This window comes from Onthophagus taurus, chromosome 5 (genome assembly GCF_036711975.1).
Source record: "Onthophagus taurus isolate NC chromosome 5, IU_Otau_3.0, whole genome shotgun sequence".
NCBI classification, from domain to species: domain Eukaryota; kingdom Metazoa; phylum Arthropoda; class Insecta; order Coleoptera; family Scarabaeidae; genus Onthophagus; species Onthophagus taurus.
Genome location: NC_091970.1, coordinates 9,325,384 through 9,347,716, shown reverse-complemented (window position 1 = coordinate 9,347,716; position 22,333 = coordinate 9,325,384). Strand labels below are relative to the sequence as shown.

General features: G+C 29.5%; 2 protein-coding genes, 2 long non-coding RNA genes and 1 other non-coding gene across 11 annotated transcripts in view; 3 read left to right on the top strand and 2 right to left on the bottom strand.

The window, feature by feature from the left end:
• Positions 1–6,531, top strand: part of LOC111418366 (ski oncogene) — a 35,959-nt gene extending 29,428 nt beyond the window's left edge. Inside the window, exon 2 of the mRNA XM_023050899.2 lies at positions 3,327–6,531. Within this exon, the coding sequence (XP_022906667.2) occupies positions 3,327–4,358 (1,032 nt within the window). The 3' untranslated portion in view covers positions 4,359–6,531. The remainder of the gene's footprint in view (positions 1–3,326) is intronic.
• A 2,655-nt stretch (positions 6,532–9,186) lies between these two features.
• Positions 9,187–9,259, top strand: TRNAF-GAA (transfer RNA phenylalanine (anticodon GAA)). The gene has a single exon. It is a non-coding gene; the product is annotated as a tRNA-Phe (tRNA).
• Positions 9,260–9,286: 27 nt separating this feature from the next.
• The window catches only part of LOC111418376 (zonula occludens-like protein polychaetoid), a 75,795-nt gene continuing 62,748 nt past the window's right edge, over positions 9,287–22,333 (bottom strand). For 5 of the 7 annotated variants that reach the window (XM_071195731.1, XM_071195732.1, XM_071195736.1 and 2 more), the window contains 3 exons: positions 10,086–10,600; positions 9,897–9,938; positions 9,287–9,834 (listed from right to left, as the gene is read on the bottom strand). In XM_071195731.1, coding sequence (XP_071051832.1) covers positions 9,653–9,834; positions 9,897–9,938; positions 10,086–10,600 — 739 coding nt within the window. In that variant the 3' untranslated portion in view covers positions 9,287–9,652. Of the gene's footprint in view, positions 9,835–9,896; positions 9,939–10,085; positions 10,601–22,333 lie in introns of those variants that run through there. The other 2 variants (XM_071195738.1, XM_071195737.1) reach the window with 2 other exon arrangements.
• On the top strand, positions 16,166–17,578 carry LOC111418378 (uncharacterized). Its single transcript, XR_011640284.1, has 2 exons — positions 16,166–16,476; positions 16,536–17,578. It is a non-coding gene; the product is annotated as an uncharacterized lncRNA (long non-coding RNA).
• LOC111418377 (uncharacterized) lies at positions 17,382–22,193 on the bottom strand. Its single transcript, XR_011640282.1, has 2 exons — positions 18,204–22,193; positions 17,382–17,578 (listed from the first exon to the last, which is right to left on the bottom strand). It is a non-coding gene; the product is annotated as an uncharacterized lncRNA (long non-coding RNA).

Sequence of the window (22,333 nt, the reverse complement as noted above, 5' to 3'; positions counted from 1 at the left end):
ATTCAGATATATTTAAAACGTCAAAAACAAGATTTGGAAGTGATTAATTCATAATTTTGAATTGACATAAAGCGGCATATTCGAAATTTTAGAACGTCGCCTAAACGGATACATTCAAAATGTTGATTTGTAATTTTTAACTTCAAATTAATGTTTCAACTAAAACGTTAAATTCAAAATGTCATTTTCAACCTCAAACGTCAAATTGTAAGATTTAAAACGTCAAAAACAAGATTTCAAAGCGATTAATTCATAATTTTAAATTGACGTATATATTCGATATTTTAGAACGTTGCCTAAAGCGACAAGTTCAAGTTCATTTTTAACTTCAAATTAATGTTTCATCTAAAACGTTAAATTCAAAATGTCATTTCAAACCCGAAACGTCAAAATCCCAGGTATTTAAAACGTCAAAAACAAGATTTCGAAGCATTTAATTCATAATTTAATAATTTTAGAACGTTTCCTAAAGCGACAAATTCACATTGTTGAATTGTCATGTGAAACGTCAAAATGTACTTCAAGATGATAATAGTTTATTTATTGTTTTAAATAATAAAGAAAGTATTTTGAATAGAAACTCGCTCATAAACACCTATTTAAGTGTGTAATTGACAAACAAAGAATGACGTTTAAATGTTTAGAATAGTAAAAGAGCACCGTTAGGGGGAATAGCCACCCCAGGTGTGATTGACGTTTGAAAAAAAGGTGATTCAAATTATTATTGTACGTTTTTATTCTTTTCTCTCTCTTTATTTTTCCCTATTACCCTACAAACTAGAACGTGGTGCGGTCAAAATAGATTAAAATGAATTGGTTTGGTGGTCGTTCCCTCTCGCAATTTTGAGTGACGGGCGGCCCCCCTCGTTTCAACGTTTCAAATGAGAACGGAAAGAATGATCGTTGATATGAAATGACTTCTGGGAAAGAGTTGCATAAGGGGAAAAGAAATAAAAATGCAAAGGGAGCTAATGAGTGTGACTAATTCTATTATTTTTTTTTCTTAATCCTGTTTGCAGTGTTGTGTGCGACAAATTTACCCCTTTTCAATATTAAACATTTTTTTACAAATTTAAAATCTTTAAAAGATCCGTTAATTTAAAAAGAACTGGATTTATCTTAATCCTTACGCACATAATCGAATTTGCTGAATATAAAAGAGGAACCGCGACGATACGAGAAGAAAAGATTTGAAGAGGAGAAGCCCCTTCAACCAGTTATTCAAGATTTTTTGCAAACGAATTCGCAAGTGTCCAACTCGACGCAATAGACACCATACAAGAAGTAGTATGCTAGAAGAATATTACGAATTTGAAGTAAATAAAAAGAGATAAAGATAAAATGAAAGAGAAGATATTTGCCGTCTCTTCGGCCGTCTGCTCGACCGACTAGACTCGAACGGAACGGAACCGGATCGACGACGTAGTAATAGTAGTCGCTGAAGGCCCCCCGAAGAAAGAAGAAGAAGAAAGAGAACCGACTGTCGGTCGTCGCTGTCCCCTTCACCTTGTGTTGTTGTGTGTGTGTCTCTCCTCTTAAAAGGTGAACGCACTTGTGTGTACAATGTGCCGCGGCTGTTGCTGCTGCTGCGACTACTTGCTTTTTGGATTTTTGGGGGCGTCATGATATGATTCAAATCTCCAAATAATACCTTTGAAATCAATGTTTCATCTAAAACGTCAAATTGACGTAAAGAAATTTAGAACGTGGCCTAAAAGGACACATTCAAAATGTTCAGTTTTAACTTTAATTTACTTAATTTTATTTAAAATGTTGAATTTAAATCGTTAAATTCAAAGATATCATTTCAAACGTGAAAAACAAGATTTCGAAGCGATTAATTCATAATTTCGAATTGACGTAAGGCGGCGTATTCGAAATTTTAGAACGTCGCCTAAAGGGATACATTCAAAATGTTGAAATGTTATTTTTAACTTCAAATTAATGTTTCAACTAAAACGTTAAATTCAAAATGTCATTTCGAAAATCAAACGTCAAATTCTAAGGTATTTAAAACGTCAAAGACAAGATTTTGAAGCGATTAATTCATAATGTCAAATTGACGTAAAGTGGCATATTCGAAAATTTAGAACGTGGCCTAAAGGGACACATTCAAAATGTTCATTTTTAACTTTAATTTATTTAATTTTATTTAAAATGTTGAATCTAAAACGTTAAATTCCCAGATATTATTTAAAACGTCAAAAACAAGATTTCGAAGCAATTAATTCATAATTCAAATTGACATGAAAGGCATATTCGAAATTTTAGAACGTCGCCTAAAGGGAACATTCAAAATGTTAAAATGTCATTTTTTACTTTAAATCAATGTTTCAACTAAAACGCTAAATTCAAAATTTAATTTCGAATCTCAAACGTTAATTTCCAAGGTATTTAAAACGTCAAAAACAAGATTTCGAAGCGTTTAATTCATAGTTTCAAATTGACGTAAATCGGCATATTCGAAATTTTAGAACGTTTCCTAAAGCGACAAGTTCACAATGTTGAAACGTCAATTGTAACTTGAAATCCAATGTATCACAAAGTTTAATTTATTTCTCGTTTGGGTCATAATATCGTTAAAAACTTCTTCAAATAAACAACATACTACGCTTTTAGTTAATTCAGAGACGTCAATATGTTTCAAGACTTGGCTATCAAAAGGTAGGCATAAAGAAAGCAGCTTCTATGTATGTAAGTAGCGACGAATTTCTTAACCATTTCTATTAGCTATTTCCATAGCTAAACTTTTCTTCTTATATTTCTGACAATTTAAATTCATAGCTTATTTATATCTCGTATTCATCTTTAATATCATTAAACATTATTAATTGTTATAAAATTTCGATTTACAACTTTATTTGGAGCTAAATTTACCAAAAAAATTTCTAGTTGGTATTAACTGTCAATTTTGACAGTTTACTTGTTATAGACTTTTCCACACCATTTACAAAGAAATTCCTTCATCGACCCACCTCCTCTTCTTTCTCGAAAACCCGGAAATCGTGCTACGCGTAGCTGTAGCATACACAACATACACAACGAACGAAGAACGGGTTTTCTTCGAGCTTCAACGAACTTTTTTCATCTTCTTATTCTCATTCGTTTTTCCACCTTTGTCTTTCATCTCGTTTTCTTTGTCTTTTAACTCTAACTTATTACATCTTTATTTATTAAAATCAATTCTCTTTAAATATATATTTATTTATTTATTATATTTAGAGGTTGGTACCCTTTATTGTTTTGTAACCAACTTCGTAATGACGCTTTAAATGTCATAATATTTTAGGTTATTAAGTAAATAATTTTTTTTTCTTTAATTTCAGATGCATTCGAACGTTCCAGAATTAAAATTAGAAGAGATTTCGCTCAAGAAACACATCCTCGACGATTACGTATTTTCAATGCCGTTAATGGAAACGCACGTTTATCATTGTTTGCATCCAAGATCAGCTTTTAAACCGATACAGAAGGATTTGGTTAAATTAAAAACGAATAAATACGAGAATTTATTGCAATATCAAACCCGAGATGATTTCAAAAACGATTTTAAGCGACAATACAAAGGAGATTTTAAATCGAGTTATCAACCGAACGTGAGTTTGGCACCTCCACCGAAAAAGTACCGCTATTTAAAACAACTCAATAATAATAACGAGGAAGTGAATAAAATAAACGATTTAAACGAAAACAATGTTAGTTCAACGAAAGAGAACGGTTTTTCGAAAGAAATTTCGGTGATTAAGCACGAAAAAGATTTGGATCGGTCGCCAGATTCGCAAAATTTAATCGATTCGACCGTTTCCGTTGTGGTACAATCAAATTTGAATAGTAATAATCGTTATAATTCGGAAATTGAGCTTTCGACGGATACGGAAGATTCAGGGTCGGAGTTAGAAACAAAAACGTTGATTAATTATGGACCAAATTGCGAGGAATTAAGTGAAATATTAAAAACGGTCGATGATGTTATTAGAAATCAAGTTTTTGAGATTTTTGCGAAATTAAATGGGAAATACGAGGAAAAAATTAAATTAATTCAAAGCAAAGATGAACGTATTGAGGAATTAACGCGAAAAGTCGAGGTTTTAGAGAATGAAATTAAAAATAATGATAAAGAAGTGGTGGAGGAAAAAGTTGTGGAGAACGATGATGATTTAATTATTAAGGAAGAAGATGAGAAAGTGGATGAAGAAAATGAAAATCGTGATGAGGAGAAATTAATTGAATCTAAAGAAGAAATAAAAATAGAGAATGTGGAAGATGTTGATAATGAGAAAGATGTTGAAGATAACCAAAGAGAATTAAATCAGCCATCGAAAGAGATTGAGGACATAGAAAAAACTGCTCCTGAGTGAGAATTAAGAAAAGGGGTTATCGTGTTGCGATAATCTCTACTGATTAATTTAATTTTTTTTGTACAAATCTTTAATTCGAAAAAAGGGAAATTATTAAATTGGGGCTGTGTATATAGAAAAAGGGGAAAAAATGATTTTGAGACTCGAATAATAATGGAAGGGCTCAAAATAATTTTTTTAAAAGAGACTCTAAAGATTGTTGTTATAAACGTTGCTTGTTTTTTAATTTATATTCAGACTTTTATCGTTAAGAAGTTATTTATATTATTATTGTATAATTAATTAATTAATATATAAAAAAAACTACTATTGAAAAAGGAGGAAAGTACAAACTTGCTATTATGTAAATTAATATTGTATAAAATACGATTGATATAAAAAAAAATTAATTTTAAATTTTCTTTGTTAAAATCGATCTCGATGACATTTATGTCAAATTTAGTGACAGTTCGAAAAACGTTCATTATTATTGCGATTATTATAGATCATCAATATTATTATAATCATTTATTGTCACTCTTTAATTTTATGAATAATTCTAATTGATTATTATTAAATTAATTAAACGGAAGGAATTAAGAAGATTAAAAAAAATCAACCACTAGCGCCATCTATGAGTACTAATTTTAAAATTACCTAACTTCACGCTTTTTTAATGAAATAATTTTATTAATTAATTACTTTTTAACAAAAAATCAAATTTAATTTTAATTAAAAGATATCTCGAAATGAATTATTTTTTTGAAAACGTATTTTTTTAATAAAAATGATTCAAAGATAAAAATTAAATTGACGTTTCTGAAACGTCACATTTTATAAAGAAAACTAACCTTATTAAATTGAGATTACTTTAACAAAGAAAATATAAAATTTTGTGAAGAAAATTTATATTGGGGTGAATGTGCAGCGTTAAAATGTAAAGAAAGCTTCATAATTGCAAAAAAAAATTAAAAAGAATGTTTTTTCTGAACCAATTTTTAATTAAAAATTAACTTGTATCGAAAGAATAAGGGAATGAAAGAAAAAAACTCAGGTAAAAACGCGTTACAATCAATTATTAAAATTAAAGAAAGATTGAATTTACGGTAGGATGCAATTATGAGGTGGTTTGGTGTAAATCTGGGGTATTCTTGAGTAAGAATAAAAGTAGGTGTAACGTAGACCAGTGATTATTAATATAATAAAAAATAAATTGAAACTCCAAGAAAATATGAATTAATTATAATAAATTTTAAAAATAAACGCCATACACCAATTTGTAAAAAGATGATTAAAAAAGAATATGTTAGAGATTAGTTTAAACCAACTAATTATAAAAAATTAAGGTATATAACATTTTTAATTTGTTTAAAATTAATTATTTTGTTTTTCTAATTTTATTACAGTGAAATTTGCCCAATTGGAATATTATTTACCAAAAAAAATTTAAGTTGGTATTAAATGTCAATTTTGACAGTTTACTTGTCTACTTCAATAATTCGAAATGTAGAAGTTCGAATTAGGTGAATTTCACTGTATTACCTTGTTAAAATAATTCAATAACCATATCAGAAAGTTGAGCGTGTCAATTAATTTTGTTAATTTGATTTTGTTTGTGTGAAAAATGCCGGAAAACGATTTTCTTTGTAAGTAGTCGAAATGATCTCATTAGGGCATTGTTTTAAATTGCGTTTAAAAGGGAAAAGGACTAGTTCCTATTTTGAAATTGTAATTAAAATCATTCAAAAAATATTACTGCCAAATTTTAGCAATATATTAATACTATCCGGTACGTTTTACACCGAAATAACAACAAAATTGATAAAAAAATTAAAATGAACGAGTTGTTATTAATATTAATTAATTGTAATTAAATTAATTAAGATGAACTACTCTAGTTATTATTATTATTATCACACGGATACTATATTATATTTAAATATTATAATTTTGTGATCTCATTGAACGTTGTAAAGATCAATAATAATGGTCTTTTATGCGCAAATTATTTTAATTTTTCTTTTTGTGTGTTCTTACCTGTTGAGATATAATGTATGTATCAATCAAAACGCTGTATATCTCTCCCTCGAGTTTTTATTGAGTACATTTTGATTTTTTTTAAGTTTACGATGGTATAAATACATTTCAATGAATTTTATGTGTCAAACGAAATATATTCATTAATTTATATAAATCCAAGCTGTTTTTCTTTTTAACCCGTCATTTATTCATTTAAAATTGTTTAAATTTGTCATTAATACATAAATTTAATAAAATTTTGGGCGACATCTATGATTCAATAACAAAACTAATACGAATTTTGATTGGTTTGAATCCCGACTAATGAAAATTTTATACCGGGTGATTCAAATAAAATCGAAAAATTATCTTGTGAAAACAAAAAAACAAATTTTTGTTTGAATCACCCGGTATAAAATTTTTATTAGTGGGGATACAAACCAACACAAAATAATTTTTAATAAAATCAGTAGCGACATCTATGATTCAATAACGAAACTAATACGAATTTTGATTGGTTTGAAACCCCACTAATGAAAATTCTATACCGGGTGATTCAAATAAAATCGAAAAAGTATCTTGTGAAAACGAGAAAACAAATTTTTGTTTGTTTCACCCGGTATAAAATTTTTTTAGCGGGGATACAAACCAACACAAAATAATTTTTAATAAAATCGGCAGCGACATCTATGATTCAATAACGAAACTAATGCGAATTTTGATTGGTTTGAAACCCCACTAATGAAAATTCTATACCGGGTGGTTCAAATAAAATCGAAAAGTTATCTTGTGAAAACGAGAAAACAAATTTTTGTTTGAATCACCCCGTATAAAATTTTTTTAGCGGGGATACAAACCAAAACAAAATAATTTTTATTAAGATAGGTAGCGACATCTATGATTCAATAACGAAACTAATACGAATTTTGATTGGTTTGAAACCCCACTAATGAAAATTCTATACCGGGTGATTCAAATAAAATCGAAAAAGTATCTTGTAAAAACGAGAAAACAAATTTTTGTTTGAATCACCCGGTATAAATTTTTTTTAGCGGGGATACAAACCAACACAAAATAATTTTTAATAAAATCGGCAGCGACATCTATGATTCAATAACGAAACTAATGCGAATTTTGATTGGTTTGAAACCCCACTAATGAAAATTCTATACCGGGTGATTCAAATAAAATCGAAAAGTTATCTTGTGAAAACGAGAAAACAAATTTTTGATTGGGTCACCCGGTATAAAATTTTTTTAGCGGGGATACAAACCAACACAAAATAATTTTTAATAAAATCGGTAGCGACATCTATGATTCAATAACGAAACTAATGCGAATTTTGATTGGTTTGAAACCCCACTAATGAAAATTCTATACCGGGTGATTCAAATAAAATCGAAAAGTTATCTTGTGAAAACGAGAAAACAAATTTTTGTTTGAATCACCCGGTATAAAATTTTTTTAGCGGGGATACAAACCAACACAAAATAATTTTTAATAAAATCAGTAGCGACATCTATGATTCAATAACAAAACTAATACGAATTTTGATTGGTTTGAAACCCCACTAATGAAAATTCTATACCGGGTGATTCAAATAAAATCGAAAAAGTATCTTGTAAAAACGAGAAAACAAATTTTTGTTTGGGTCACCCGGTATAAAATTTTTTTAGCGGGGATACAAACCAACATAAAATAATTTTTAATAAAATCGGTGGCGACATCTATGGTTCAATAACGAAACTAATACGAATTTTGATTGGTTTAAAACCCCACTAATGAAAATTCTATACCGGGTGATTCAAATAAAATCGAAAAAGTATCTTGTGAAAACGAGGAAACAAATTTTTGTTTGGGTCACCCTGTACAAAATTTTTTTAGCGGGGATACAAACCAACATAAAATAATTTTTAATAAAATCGGTAGCGACATCTATGATTCAATAACGAAACTAATGCGAATTTTGATTGGTTTGAAACCCCACTAATGAAAATTCTATACCGGGTGATTCAAATAAAATCGAAAAGTTATCTTGTGAAAACGAGAAAACAAATTTTTGTTTGAATCACCCGGTATAAAATTTTTTTAGCGGGGATACAAACCAACACAAAATAATTTTTAATAAAATCAGTAGCGACATCTATGATTCAATAACAAAACTAATACGAATTTTGATTGGTTTGAAACCCCACTAATGAAAATTCTATACCGGGTGATTCAAATAAAATCGAAAAAGTATCTTGTAAAAACGAGAAAACAAATTTTTGTTTGGGTCACCCGGTATAAAATTTTTTTAGCGGGGATACAAACCAACATAAAATAATTTTTAATAAAATCGGTGGCGACATCTATGGTTCAATAACGAAACTAATACGAATTTTGATTGGTTTAAAACCCCACTAATGAAAATTCTATACCGGGTGATTCAAATAAAATCGAAAAAGTATCTTGTGAAAACGAGGAAACAAATTTTTGTTTGGGTCACCCTGTACAAAATTTTTTTAGCGGGGATACAAACCAACATAAAATAATTTTTAATAAAATCGGTAGCGACATCTATGATTCAATAACGAAACTAATACGAATTTTGATTGGTTTGAAACTCGGCTATTGAAATTTTTATACCGGGTGAATCAAATAAAAATATTATAAAACTAAATTTTCTAGCGAAAACAAATTTTTGTTTGGGCAAACCATATCAAAATTTTTAATTAAGTCGGTGGCGATATCTGTTATTCAATAACGAAACTAATATATATTAGTTAGGTTGAGAACCAATTTTTATACTGTGCAGTATTTATACTTATTGGTGGCGTTTTTGTTGTAAGCCGAAATAGCTCAGTTGGGAGAGCGTTAGACTGAAGATCTAAAGGTCCCCGGTTCAATCCCGGGTTTCGGCAAAATTTTTTTTTGCAATAAAAGAAAGATTTTCTTTAAATTTATTTAATTAATTAAAAAACTGAGCACTCTTATGTTATAAGATAATATAATATTATTTAAAAACGATCTGATGATATCTGATTGAACAAAATACATTTAAAACTTAACCTATAATATAAAAAAGAATATAATCGCTTAAAAAATAGCTATATCATTGAAATAAAGAACTCATCGGAACCTGATATACAAAATAGATCACATTTTTAAAAAGATATTTACACATTTTAATTTTTTTTAGAGTTGAAAAGAAAGAATTTTGCTTAAATTAACCCCTTAAGAACCAATTTTTTATCAAATACATGCAAATATGTCCTATATATGGTCCTTAAGGGGTTAATTAATAAAACTAAGTGTTAAAAATGATCGACTTTAACCGCTACACTATTCGCTGCATGATTGGATGGAAGCAAAATGTTATCCCAATCAGTGCGAACGTCTGATTCCGAATCCGTTGCTTTTAAACTTATACTCAAACTGGGCAATGTATTCGCATAATGTGGAATATGTAATATTACAGGCTTATTAAATTCAATACCTAAAGAAAATAATTTAATAAATAAATATATAAGAAAGATAGTATTAAAAATGTAATTATACCTTGAGGTCCGCACATAACTAAAGGAGATAACATGGTTTCACCTAAAAAAGAATAAGTCATTGTAAAAAAAGCCTAAAAAAGCATAAAAATGAATTTGGTTAATTAAAAAAAACAAAAATGACAGTTAATTTTTTAAGTATGTACACTGGTGGTGATCAAAAAAAAAAAAAATCAAAAAAGTTTCATACCATTTTCTAAATCCAACGGGGGCGAATTCTCACACAACCTCGGATCCGTAATAACAAAATAAATCTCTTGCTCAACACCGGCCTTAATAGCCGCCTCCGGAATCTCTAACTTAACACCCCAATACTCATTAATTAAAACGCCCCCTTTACAATCAACGACCGCATACGTAACATCTTTCGAATTATTATTAGCGTAAATCCAATTCATATCTAAGTAATTCTTATTTTCGTTTCGTTTCTCTTCGACGCGATCTTCGGGAATCCGATCGGGTAAGTGCAACAATTTCTTGCCCATTTTCGGGGTCGTCTCTTTGGTCTTGTTGCGAAACGAGAACTTCTTGAAGAATTTCGGCGTCGTTTCGCCGCCTTTTTGGTGTTTGAACGATTGTGTTTTTGAGAGCTTTTTGGTTTTGTTAGTGTTCGTGGGTGAAGAATGTTGATGATGGGATTCTAAGAGATGAGTGATGTTAGGTTGTGATCCGAACAAAGAGGATTTAGTGTCTTCTAACCTTGAGCTAAGAAGAAAAAATTTAATAAACTAAATCAATTTTTTTTAATCGGTTTTAAACATTATCCATTCAAGATGCTCAAAAATATAAGGAATTGCAAGTTTGTGTCAATGTCAAAATGCTTCTGTCAAAAAATTGGAATGAAAGGAAGGGCTACCAACTTGAATTTTATCGAATTTAAAAATAACTATGTAATATTTTTAATGAAATTATTTGTTTAAAATTTAAATTATTAAACTAAAAAATTGAAGTAATAATTACGTTAATAAAACCAAAAAACTTGATAATTTGTTTTAATTTCAACCCAAGATTAATTAAAGGGAAGGTTATTTTAGAAAAGAATTTCAAGTCGATAAAAACTATGTACTTACTGCGTTGCAACTAAAAAAGGATCGATTCGTGAAGAATAAACAATATAAAACACTTAACAATTAGAAAATTAATGATAAATTAATTAAAACTTGATAAGAAACCGTTTCTGTCAAAACATTGAAATGATAGGAAGGGCTACCAACCTCAATTTTATTAAATTTAAAATTAACTATATAATATTTTTAATGAAATTATTTGTTTAAAATTTAAATTGTTATTAAACTAACAAATTGAAGTAATAATTACGTTAATAAAACCAAAAATATTGCTAATTTGTTTTAATCTCAACCCAAGATTAATTAAAGGGAAGGTTATTTTAGAAAAGAATTTCAAGTCGATAAAAACTATGTACTTACTGCGTTGCAACTAAAAAAGATCGATTCGTGAAGAATAAACGATATAAAACACTGGCATATATTAAGATTAGCTGTCCCTCTTAAAAATCGATGAATTTTTTTTTAATCGGTAGGAAATGACTCAAAAGATGTGTTAATGATAAAAAAAAAGTGCGGAAAAGTGTAGTACTTACCGAAAAATCACTTTAAAGTTGCGATTTGACGTTTCTTTTTGGAAGTTAAAAGCAATGTTAAAATTGCATTTTCGTATTAAATTCTAACCTGAAATTGTTTAATTTATACCCACGCACAAAATAAAAAGTTATTTTCACTAAACTTGTTGAGATTACAACATATTTTCGGATGAAAACCTTGTTTCTTAGGCTATCGATGCAGAACGACAATTAAATGGCGTTAGATAGAATTGTTTCTACCAAATGTGTATTAATAGACTTTGTGTTAATGGATTGTGTATCAATTGATCTGTCAAATGACTGAAAGCTCTTTGCAATCTTTATGTTGTAAATATAAATGATAAATAAGTATAGTAGCTTATTTAATAGTAGTTTAGTTAAATTAAAATAGTTATTAAAAAAGACATGGTTAGAAAATAAAAATAAATAAATAGCCCGTGTGACGATAGCAACAAACTGTGTATTTAACCAAATGACAATTACAACTGACAACACAAGCAATGTTAACCATGTATTTTCTCGTATTAAATCCTAACCTCAATTATACCCACGCACTAAATAAAAAGTAATTTTCACTAAACTTGTTGAGATTACAACATAATTATTCATAATGACACCTATGTGAAGTTAGTCCCCAATTAAACAGAATTTTACATGTATAGTATTTTAATTATAACATGAGAACCAGTGAAGCGATTTCGATAAACAATGTCTCATTCGAAAGCTTAATCCTTGGCCAATACGAAAGTGGAAATGCCCGATTGACGATGTGACGATAGCAACAATAGCAACAAACCTTCCAACAACAAATTTTTATCCGCAATTTCCTATCTATTTTATTAGCTGATATCTTTCTTATTATTAGATATAGCAGAACACTAAATGCACCATATGAAAGCTTGATTCTTTCTTTATGAAATCGTCGGTCCTCGTTTGCCGATATGTTAATATTAAAATCAATAAAAGATGAAGAACACCGCTCTGTACGTAAAATAGCTTAATATTACCAAACTTCAAGCCCTTGTGCAATTGTTATCAAACCGAATTTTAAAAAACTGTGTTCACAATCAGAAAGAACGCTCCTTCAAATATCTTAATCCGGGTTTTTGTTGGTCAATATCAATTAGCATCATGGTTAAATCACCTTTAATATACATCTCTATATACAGAAACGTTTAATTGCTCTACCTCTAAACAACTTTCTTACATATTTGATATGAGGAAAACTATAGAAGTAAATCATGAAGTTATAGACTTACACAAGGACGTTTTTGGTCAAAAAATTACCAAATTCACACGTTTTAGTTACTTTTAAACATTGTTGGGATCAATAACTTTCTTATATCACCAGGAAAAAACTCTATAACCAAGCAGCGATAGCCGCGTGTTATACACCATTAGAAAGAGCAGCAAATTGTAGATAAGATAGATCTATACTTCTATAGTTTTCCCAATATCAAATAAGAAACTTGTTCAAAGGAATAGTAATTAAACGTTTTTGCGTGTAGGGATGTATATTAAGGGCGATTTAAGCATGACGCCGATAGACCCATTTACCAACGAAAACCCGGGTTAAGATATAATGAATTTAAAGAGCGCTCTTTCCGAGTGTGATAATAGTTTTTTAAAAATCGATTTGATAACAATTGCACAAAGGCTTGAAGTTTGGTAATTTTAAGCTATTTAATCTAAGTACAGAGCCACCGCTTTGTAGTTTAAGTACAGATTGATCTTAGTATTAACTTATCGACAGACAAAGACCGGTTTTAGATAGAGAAAGAATCTCTAATTATTATCTCGAATTATCTCTAATAATAAGAAAGATATCAGCTAAGAAAGTAGATAAAAAATTACGGATACAAGTTTGTTGCTATCGGACAAATGTGGAGGAGGCTGAAAACTAGAATTCGTAAACATAAAACTAAAGAAAATTCCAATATTTTTAAGCACCACATAAAGACTGAACATAATATAAATTATGGAGGAGTTGAGCTTTTTCATTCGTGTAACAAATTATAAAGATAATAATAACTATCTACTTATGAATGAACAAGTTCAACTTTCTCATAAACCCATCTTACGTCATACACCCTACGTTATGAACTTTTGATGTTAAAACTTTGTAACTACGAAAGGGATTTTCATCAATAATATGTGTTATTAAGTTCCAAAATAACATTAAATTAACTATAATAATTATCCTAATTATAATATTTAAGTGGTTTGAAGTCTTTTAATAACAAATTTTTATTTAACTCTCATGCTCTCTATTTAAATGCGATAACAGATTATAAACATTTCAAATAGATTTTTAGAATCTATTTGTATCTTATATTCTATTCAATTTCTTTTTTCGAATCTATCTTTGCTCCTATCTGGCGACGCTCTTGTACACAGTTAATAGACACACAGTCTATGTAACGATTGTAACTAAATTTTGAAATCGGGCATTTCCACCTTCGCATTCATTGCAGATCATACTTTCGACCGAGATTTTGATGACTAAAATTGGTCAATTAGTTACGGAGATAATTGATGTGTTTAATTAATTCGTTTGTTGTGTTTTAATCAAAATCCTTAAATATTTCGAATCGGGCATTTCGACAACAGCATAAACTTTCGATTGAGATATAAAACATTAAAATCCGTCAAACTGTTCTCTAATTATAGTCGATTTAGTTTAAATTAAAAATTAATTAATAGCACGAGCGTTCACACGTGCATAAACAACGAGCCGAAGATGGTGTCATTCCGAGGGCTGTATAAACTTAGCGGGAGAGAATTGAAATCAAGCATTTTGTGATTTCGATAGAAGACACTATGACGAATCGAGTGACGTATAGATTTTGATCATCGGGTACATCGTTTACGAGTTATCACCACTTAGAGAAGATCAATTTTGTGTTATTTTCGTGTATCTTCGCATTATTTTGACGTTTTAGCGAAATTCGAAAGAGTTTTCAAATTTTCACGGGCATTTCCACTTTCGTATTGGCCAAGGATTAAGCTTTCGAATGAGACATTATTTATCGAAATCGGTTCACTGGTTTTCATGTTATAATCAAAATACTATACATGTAAAATGCTATTTAGTTGGGGGGCTAACTTCACATAGGTGTTATTATGAATAATTATGTTGTAATCTCAACAAGTTTAGTGAAAATAACTTTTTATTTTGTGCGTGGGTATAAATTAAACAATTTGAGGTTAGGATTTAATACGAAAATACATGGTTAACATTGCTTGTGTTGTCAGTTGTAATTGTCATTTGGTTAAATGCACAGTTTGTTGCTATCGTCACACGGGTTATTTATTTATTTTTATTTTGTAACCATGTATACACATGTCTTTTTTAATAACTATTTTAATTTAAGCAAACTATTATTAAATAAGCTACTATACTTATTTATCATTGATATTTACAATTTAAAGATATTTTAGTCGTTTGACACATCAATTGATACACAATCTATTAACATAAAGTCTATTAACACACATTTGGTAGAAACAATTCTATCTAACGACAGGTAATTGTCGTTATGCATTGATAGCCTAAGAAATAAGGTTTTCATCCGTAAATATGTTGTAATCTCAATAAGTTTAGTGAAAATAACTTTTTATTTTGTGCGCGGGTATAAATTAAACAATTTCAGGTTAGGATTTAATACGAAAATGCATATTTAACATTGCTTTGAACTTCCAAAAAGAAACGTCAAATCGCAACTTTAAAGTGATTTTTCGGTAAGTACTACACTTTTCCGCACTTTTTTTTTATCATTAACACATCTTTTGAGTCATTTCCTACCGATTAAAAAAAAATCATCGATTTTTAAGTGGGACAGGTATTCTTTAATTATTCCAAAACACTTAACAATTAGAAAATGAATGATAAATTAATTAAAACTTGATAAGAAACCGCTTCTGTCAAAACATCGAAATGATAGCAAGGGCTACCAACCTCAATTTTATTAAATTTAAAAATAACTATATAATATTTTTAATGAAATTATTTATTTAAAATTGAAATTGTTATTAAACTAACAAATTGAAGTAATAATTACGTTAATAAAACCAAAAATCTTGATAATTTGTTTTAATCTCAACCCAAGATTAATTAAAGGGAAGGTTATTTTAGAAAAGAATTTCAAGTCGATAAAAACTATGTACTTACTGCGTTGCAACTAAAAAAGGATCGATTCGTGAAGAATAAACAATATAAATCACTTAACAATTAGATAATTAATAATAAATTAATTAAAACTTGACAAGAAACCGTCTCTGTCAAAACATCGAAATGATAGGAATTGCTACCAACCTCAATTTTATCAAATCTAAAAATAACTAATTTTTAGGGAAACATTATTAATGAAAATGTTTATTTTTAGTTTAAATTGTTATTAAACTAACAAATTGAAGTAATAATTACGTTAATAAAACCAAAAATCTTGATAATTTGTTTTAATCTCAACCCAAGATTAATTAAAGGGAAGGTTATTTTAGAAAAGAATTTCAAGTCGATAAAAACTATGTACTTACTGCGTTGCAACTAAAAAAGGATCGATTCGCGATCAATAAACAATATCAAACACTTAACAATTAGAAAATTAATAATAAATTAATTAAAACTTGATAAGAAACCGTTTCTGTCAAAACATCGAAATGAAAGGAAGGGCTACCAACTTGAATTTTATCCGATTTAAAATTAATTAATTTTTAATAATAATTAAATTATTGATGGTTTTTACTTTTTTAACTTCCCAACAAATAAAAAGATAAAGCAACAAAATAAAGACGACCAAAACTTGTTCTGAATAACGGTAAAAACAACCCTTTCCAATTTCACTACAACCTAACCTCAATCCTCAATTAAAAACAACCTAACCTAACTTTTTTTGTTGCAAGAAAAACTTGATAAATGCGATTTAGAGGATTTAATCGGACGTGTTATTAAATGAATTGCATTAAATGAACGGGTAAAAAGGTAAAACGCAATAGAATGTGTAATTCAATAATTTATACATATATAATTAAATATTTTAGATACCACAATTTTGGATAACTTCGTCGCAAAATCGAAGTAACACTTCATTGAGAGGCTAAATTTGTATGTGGAGCAATCAATGAGAACCCAGAAGAATAATTTTTGAGGATACATAAGGTGATTATTGAGATATTAAGAAATAACCTCTAAAATTTACTTTTCGATCCTCACCAAGGATCAATTTTAATAATAAAAGAAGAGTAATTAAAATTATTTATGGATTTGGTGTGGTTAATATTAACAAGTTTTAAGAAGATTTTAGTGATTGTTGGAGCTTTTTAAATGAGGCAACAAATTTTGTATTTGCTACCAAAAACTACCTGCAAGCCACAAATATTATCATTGAAGATGAATTGGGGGCAATAAAAATGTCAGTTATAACATAACAAACAATGTTTTATAAGGAATACTATGTAGAATTTTTCATTAATCCTTTTGGAAAGCCAAAATAGGTCTTATTAATCCTCCCAAATATAATAACAAAATTTTCCCATTAATTTAAAATTTGTTTATTAACCAATTCAACAATAAAAAGCAAAAAACACGATTTATTTCATTCTTCATTCTTAGATATTCGTTTAAATTGTGAAAATGTCACCAACCATAACACAATTTCCAGGGTGAGAATACCACAAGCAACATTCATAACAGTTATTATTGGGATTGATGATCCTAAAGCTGTCGTTAAAACAGTATTGATTTGGGGCAAATGTAAATGAAGAATGATCAAGGCAGTTGTGGTAAGAAGACATTTCCCAGCGTGAATTAAAATCGATGGCCAAATATATTTAGATTTTTCCTAAAAAAATGTTTGTTTAATCTTCGTTTTTGTTACTACGTTAAAGTTTACCATCATTAATCCAATAATCAAAAAAATATCGCTTGTTAATAAAAACAAAGAGAGAATTAACGGCACCAAATACATCCGCAAACCTAAAGTTACGCCAAATTGTAATCCGAATTGTGATTTTAACCAAACTACTTTGTCTCGATTGTAATATGCGTTATACGAAAAGAAACCAAATAAAATTGCGTCAATTATCTATAAAAAAATTAATTTAATTTGCTTTAATGGGGTCATACACACTTATTAAATTTAGAGAAAATTTTTATGTCAAACGATATATGCAAGTATATGCATGAACACAAAGTAAAAGAAATATTTTGATCAATTTTATATTTTGCGTAATTGGAAGTGAAAAATAGCAAATATTCAAACGAAATAATTTCGCGGCTTTTCTGTGACGTAGGAACCGCACTGCTTAAAACAAGTTAAATTGTCCGTTAGATAGCGCTTGCGGTGTGACAGTGTCAAAATAAAACCATGGATGTAATACAGTGTCTCTATTACATCCATGAACAAAACATAATAAACATAACCTACAAACACTCTATCTCTTTTCAATACAACCTAAATGACGTTCATCTCTTTCTCGCATTTGAGCGGGGAGCAGGAGACGCAAAAGTGAGAATCGTACGTCATCAACGCGGGAATTTTAAAAGCGCAAATGGGTATATAAATTTTCAATAATTTTTTTAACAATGACTTTGTTCGAAAATATTAAAAAGAAAAATAACGGTAACTATATTTTTATATAAACTTTCAGAAAATATAATAAAAAAAAAATCGTGTATGACCCCATTGTTTGATGGGGAAAAAAACTTACAAAATAATAAGTTGCAGCTAGATTACAAAAAGTCTCCATCATGCTTCTTCTCCGAAAAACGCCCGTGGGGTTTTTAAATTTCATAAAAGACAAACACGAGGAGTTCGATAATCTTGATAACCCGGAAAATCCGGTGGAGAATGTAATTCTAGGCATGGTGATTCACTAAAATTTAATTCCCGAGTTTTTATTCTTACACTCTTTGTTCCCTTCCCACCCGAACTGAGAAATTTACACGCGAATTTTTACATCACCAAAATTCAATGTCAAATAATTTATATTTGACATTTTTTGTTTTTTGTTTTATTATTACAAAAAAATCAAGGAATATTTCAATTATAGTCAAATTTCGATGTAACAATTTAATAAGTAAAACAAGAATTAACACTTTCAGGTCTAGCAAATTTGGTAGTAGCAAAAAAAAAATACGCGATTGCAAAAACGCATAAAATTGTAATCTTAATTTTTGAAAATTTTTTGCTTCTAGAATATGTAAAATATTCTTTGTAACACGACTAATACACACATTCTAATTTTGGCAATGACAAAACCACTTGGTCCCTTTACTTCAAAATTCGTAAATTTAATTTTTTAATTTTATTTGTTTCTAAGATATTCAAAATGACCTAAGGAACACGATGAGTACACACAATTTAAATTTGGCAGTAACAAAAAAAAGTTACGCGATTGCAAAAAGGTATTTCCTTAGCTCTAAATTTGAAATTTTAATTTTTTGTTTCCAGAATATGTAAAATATCCGTTGTAACACGACTAATATACACATTTCAATTTTGGCAAAGACAAAAATACCGTCCTTAACTTCTTGAGGAACAACCCCAATATAAATATACTAATATACTTGGTCCCTTAACTTCTAAATTCGCAATTTTAATTTTTTTATTTCTTTTTGTTTCTAAGATGTTCGAAATGACCTAGGGAACACGATTACACGCAATTCAAATTTGGCAGTAGCAAAAAAAGTTACGCGGTTACAAAAAGGCATTACCTTTGCTATAAAATTGTAATTTTAATTTTTGAAAATTTTCTCATTCTAGAATATGTAAAATATCCGTTGTAACATGACTAATACACACATTTCAATTTTGGCAATGACAAAAATACTTTGTCCTTTAAATTCATAATTTTAACTATAACGTAAGTATTAACACTAAGGCTAAACACATACTGACGCGACGAGCAAAGCGGCGAGCAGAGCGGTGAGGAAAGCGGCGAAAACAAACTATACATATCCAAATGAGTAGAACATAGTGGTGCAGCGCGGCGCCAAGTAGCAGCGTGGTCATAAGAGAGGATTGCGGCGCGTTCAAGCAAGTTTGTTTTCTCCGCTCTCCTCTTTGATACAAAATGGATGTTGAAGCTTTACTACATGAAAACGTTACATGAAAAGTTACAAAAATAAAATAAAATGGTTAAGAAATTGCAAGAGATAACCACTTTTTATGAGTTCGCGAAAACCCAAGGTTTATAGAACATAAGGTTGCCTCATTTCCTATGCCTCTGTAGTATCGATTATTACCCCGCAAATTGACGTCACTGGTTCGATACAGTCAAAATAAAAGATAGCCTATACGTGCCTATACTGTGGTACAGTCTATATAAAATATTTAAACCTCGCATCGTGTTGTGTTGTTCATAGAACCAGCTACGTCACTGACCCACCTTGCCTCTCACAGGAGGAGAATCGGTATTGGGTAACCTTATGTTCTATAGACCTTGGCGAAAACCAGAAATAAAATGTATAAATGCGCATGTGTTGAAAATAAAATAAAATTACATAGAGAGTGTTCAGATGAAACAAATCCCTTCTGCGAGTATAATTGTCTGCGAGGCAACAACTCTAAAATCTGTTTTTAAAAAATGTATGTAATGTATATAATTTGTATTTTGTAGTTAACATTTCCAGGCGTTGAATTGTAAGGTAAGGGAAGGGGATAATAAAATTTGGATTTTTAAATTAATAGAAAAATATAGGATAGGGAATACAAGGATAGGGTGTAGACAGGAGTTGGGTGTTGCCGCAGGGACCCCAAAAGTGCGGCTAAGTACACTGATCCTCGGTATTTTGGGGAAATGGGTTATTGAGGCATTTGTATAAGGGTGGCTTTAAGGGGAGGACCTGGTCATTAAGGCACTCAAGTCTTGTATTAGTTTTTATGAATTTGTCTATTTCATAGCTCTCTAAAAGCTCAAGTTTGTGGCCTTTATTTTGTTTATGTATCAGTGTACATTTTCTTTAATATCAAAAATGTGGTTGTGCAGAGATAGGTGTTTACCAAAATTAGAGTTGGGTTTTATTAAATGTTCTCTAATTCTTGTTTTTAGGGCTCTCCCTGTTTCGCCAATATATGTGGCCCCGCAAATATTACATTCTAAACTGTAAACACCGTTAAGTTCCAACAAGTCTAGCTTATCTTTTGCATTATGCAAAAGTTTTTGTAAGGTGTGATTGTTTTTGTAAGATATGCTGATTCCATATTTATTGAAAATGTTTCTGATATTGTGAGCTATTTTGCCGGGATGAGTAATTGATCTGTATGTATCAAAGTTTTGAGTTATAGGTTGAAGACCTGTAGAGTTGTTAAGGTTTTGTTTAAAAATGAATTTATTAATTATTTTGTCAATTTGGGATAATTGAAAACCATTGTTAATACCTATACTCTTAATGATATTAATTTCTGTGATTCTATCTTCGTTTGAAAGGGGGGTGTTGAAACATCTATATAGATAAGCATTAAAGGCAGCTAATTTGTGTGTTGTAATGTGATGAGAATAATATGGGATTATGGTGTCTGTTTGTGTTGGTTTTCTGTAAATTTTGTATTGAATAGAATAATCGGTATTAACTAAGGTGAGATCTAAGAAGTTTAGTTGTTTATGTTTTTCAATTTCTATAGTAAATTTATGATTTTTATGGAGGTTATTAATGTATTTATGGAAATCATCTATCAAATTGAATCCGTCATCATCCCAAATTATCAAAATATCATCAACATATCTGAGCCACAGGACTATATTATTATTGTTAATGTTATCTTTGTGTAAACTTTTGTTTTCTATATTATTAAGGAATATGTCGGAGAGTAGACCGCTCAAGGGGGATCCCATTGGAAGACCCTCATTGTATTGGTAAAATTTATCATTGAATAATGGCGTAGTTGTTCATACAAATGATGAAATTCACCATGTATATGTCTACTTTTATTTATTTCATGTACATTACAACTTCTCTTCCTTTTATATTTTAATAAATACCAAATTTTCAGGGAAGAATTTTCTAATAGTAATAAATCCATACCTCCTTATTAGACGCGCCACTATGTGAATGCAACTCTTTTATTACCGCGATTCTCGGTCGCCGCTTTCTTCACCGCTCTCCTCGCCGCTTTGCTAGACGCTCCAGTATGTGTTTAGCCTAAGCCGTCCGGCGACACCACAGTGGTGTCGCCCGCTTATACAGTGCTAGCGTAAAGTAACCCCCCCCCTGTTTAACTTCCGAACAAATTGAGATATCACTATGAACAAAAAAACGTCAGTTTCTATATTTTATCAGCACAAATATTTTCTTATGGAAAATTTTGCCATCACTTTTAGTTTTTCCGGAAAATAGATCAACTTTGTTTTTTTAAATGGAACACCCAGTATATTATGGTATCTTCCGAAAGATGAAAACAATACGAATCCAACGGTACCTCACAATCAAATATCGGTTTATTAGTTTTTCGCATAAAAATTAAACAAAATGCGGAATTTTGCCGGAAAAACCAACGTATCTTCGTCGACTACCTGTCGTAATGCAATCGGCCAGGTAAATGGTGGACAGTAGGTTTACGGTCGGTATACGCTCGAGCTAAGACGGATTTAAAATTGCAAGTTCAATTACTTATTTTTTTTAGAAATGAAATAAAAGTTGATTGGAAGTATATTAAATTTATGAATTAATCATATTTTATAAAAAAATATTTATAAAGAAAAAAAGTCAATATAAGAAATGAAATTTTCTTATTAAAGATTTTGCTAGTATAGGTAACGGTTGAAAAATTTGCTTAGTGTTGTTATTGAATAATAAAAGAATTTTTTATTTATTAAGAATCAACTATTAAGTAAATTGT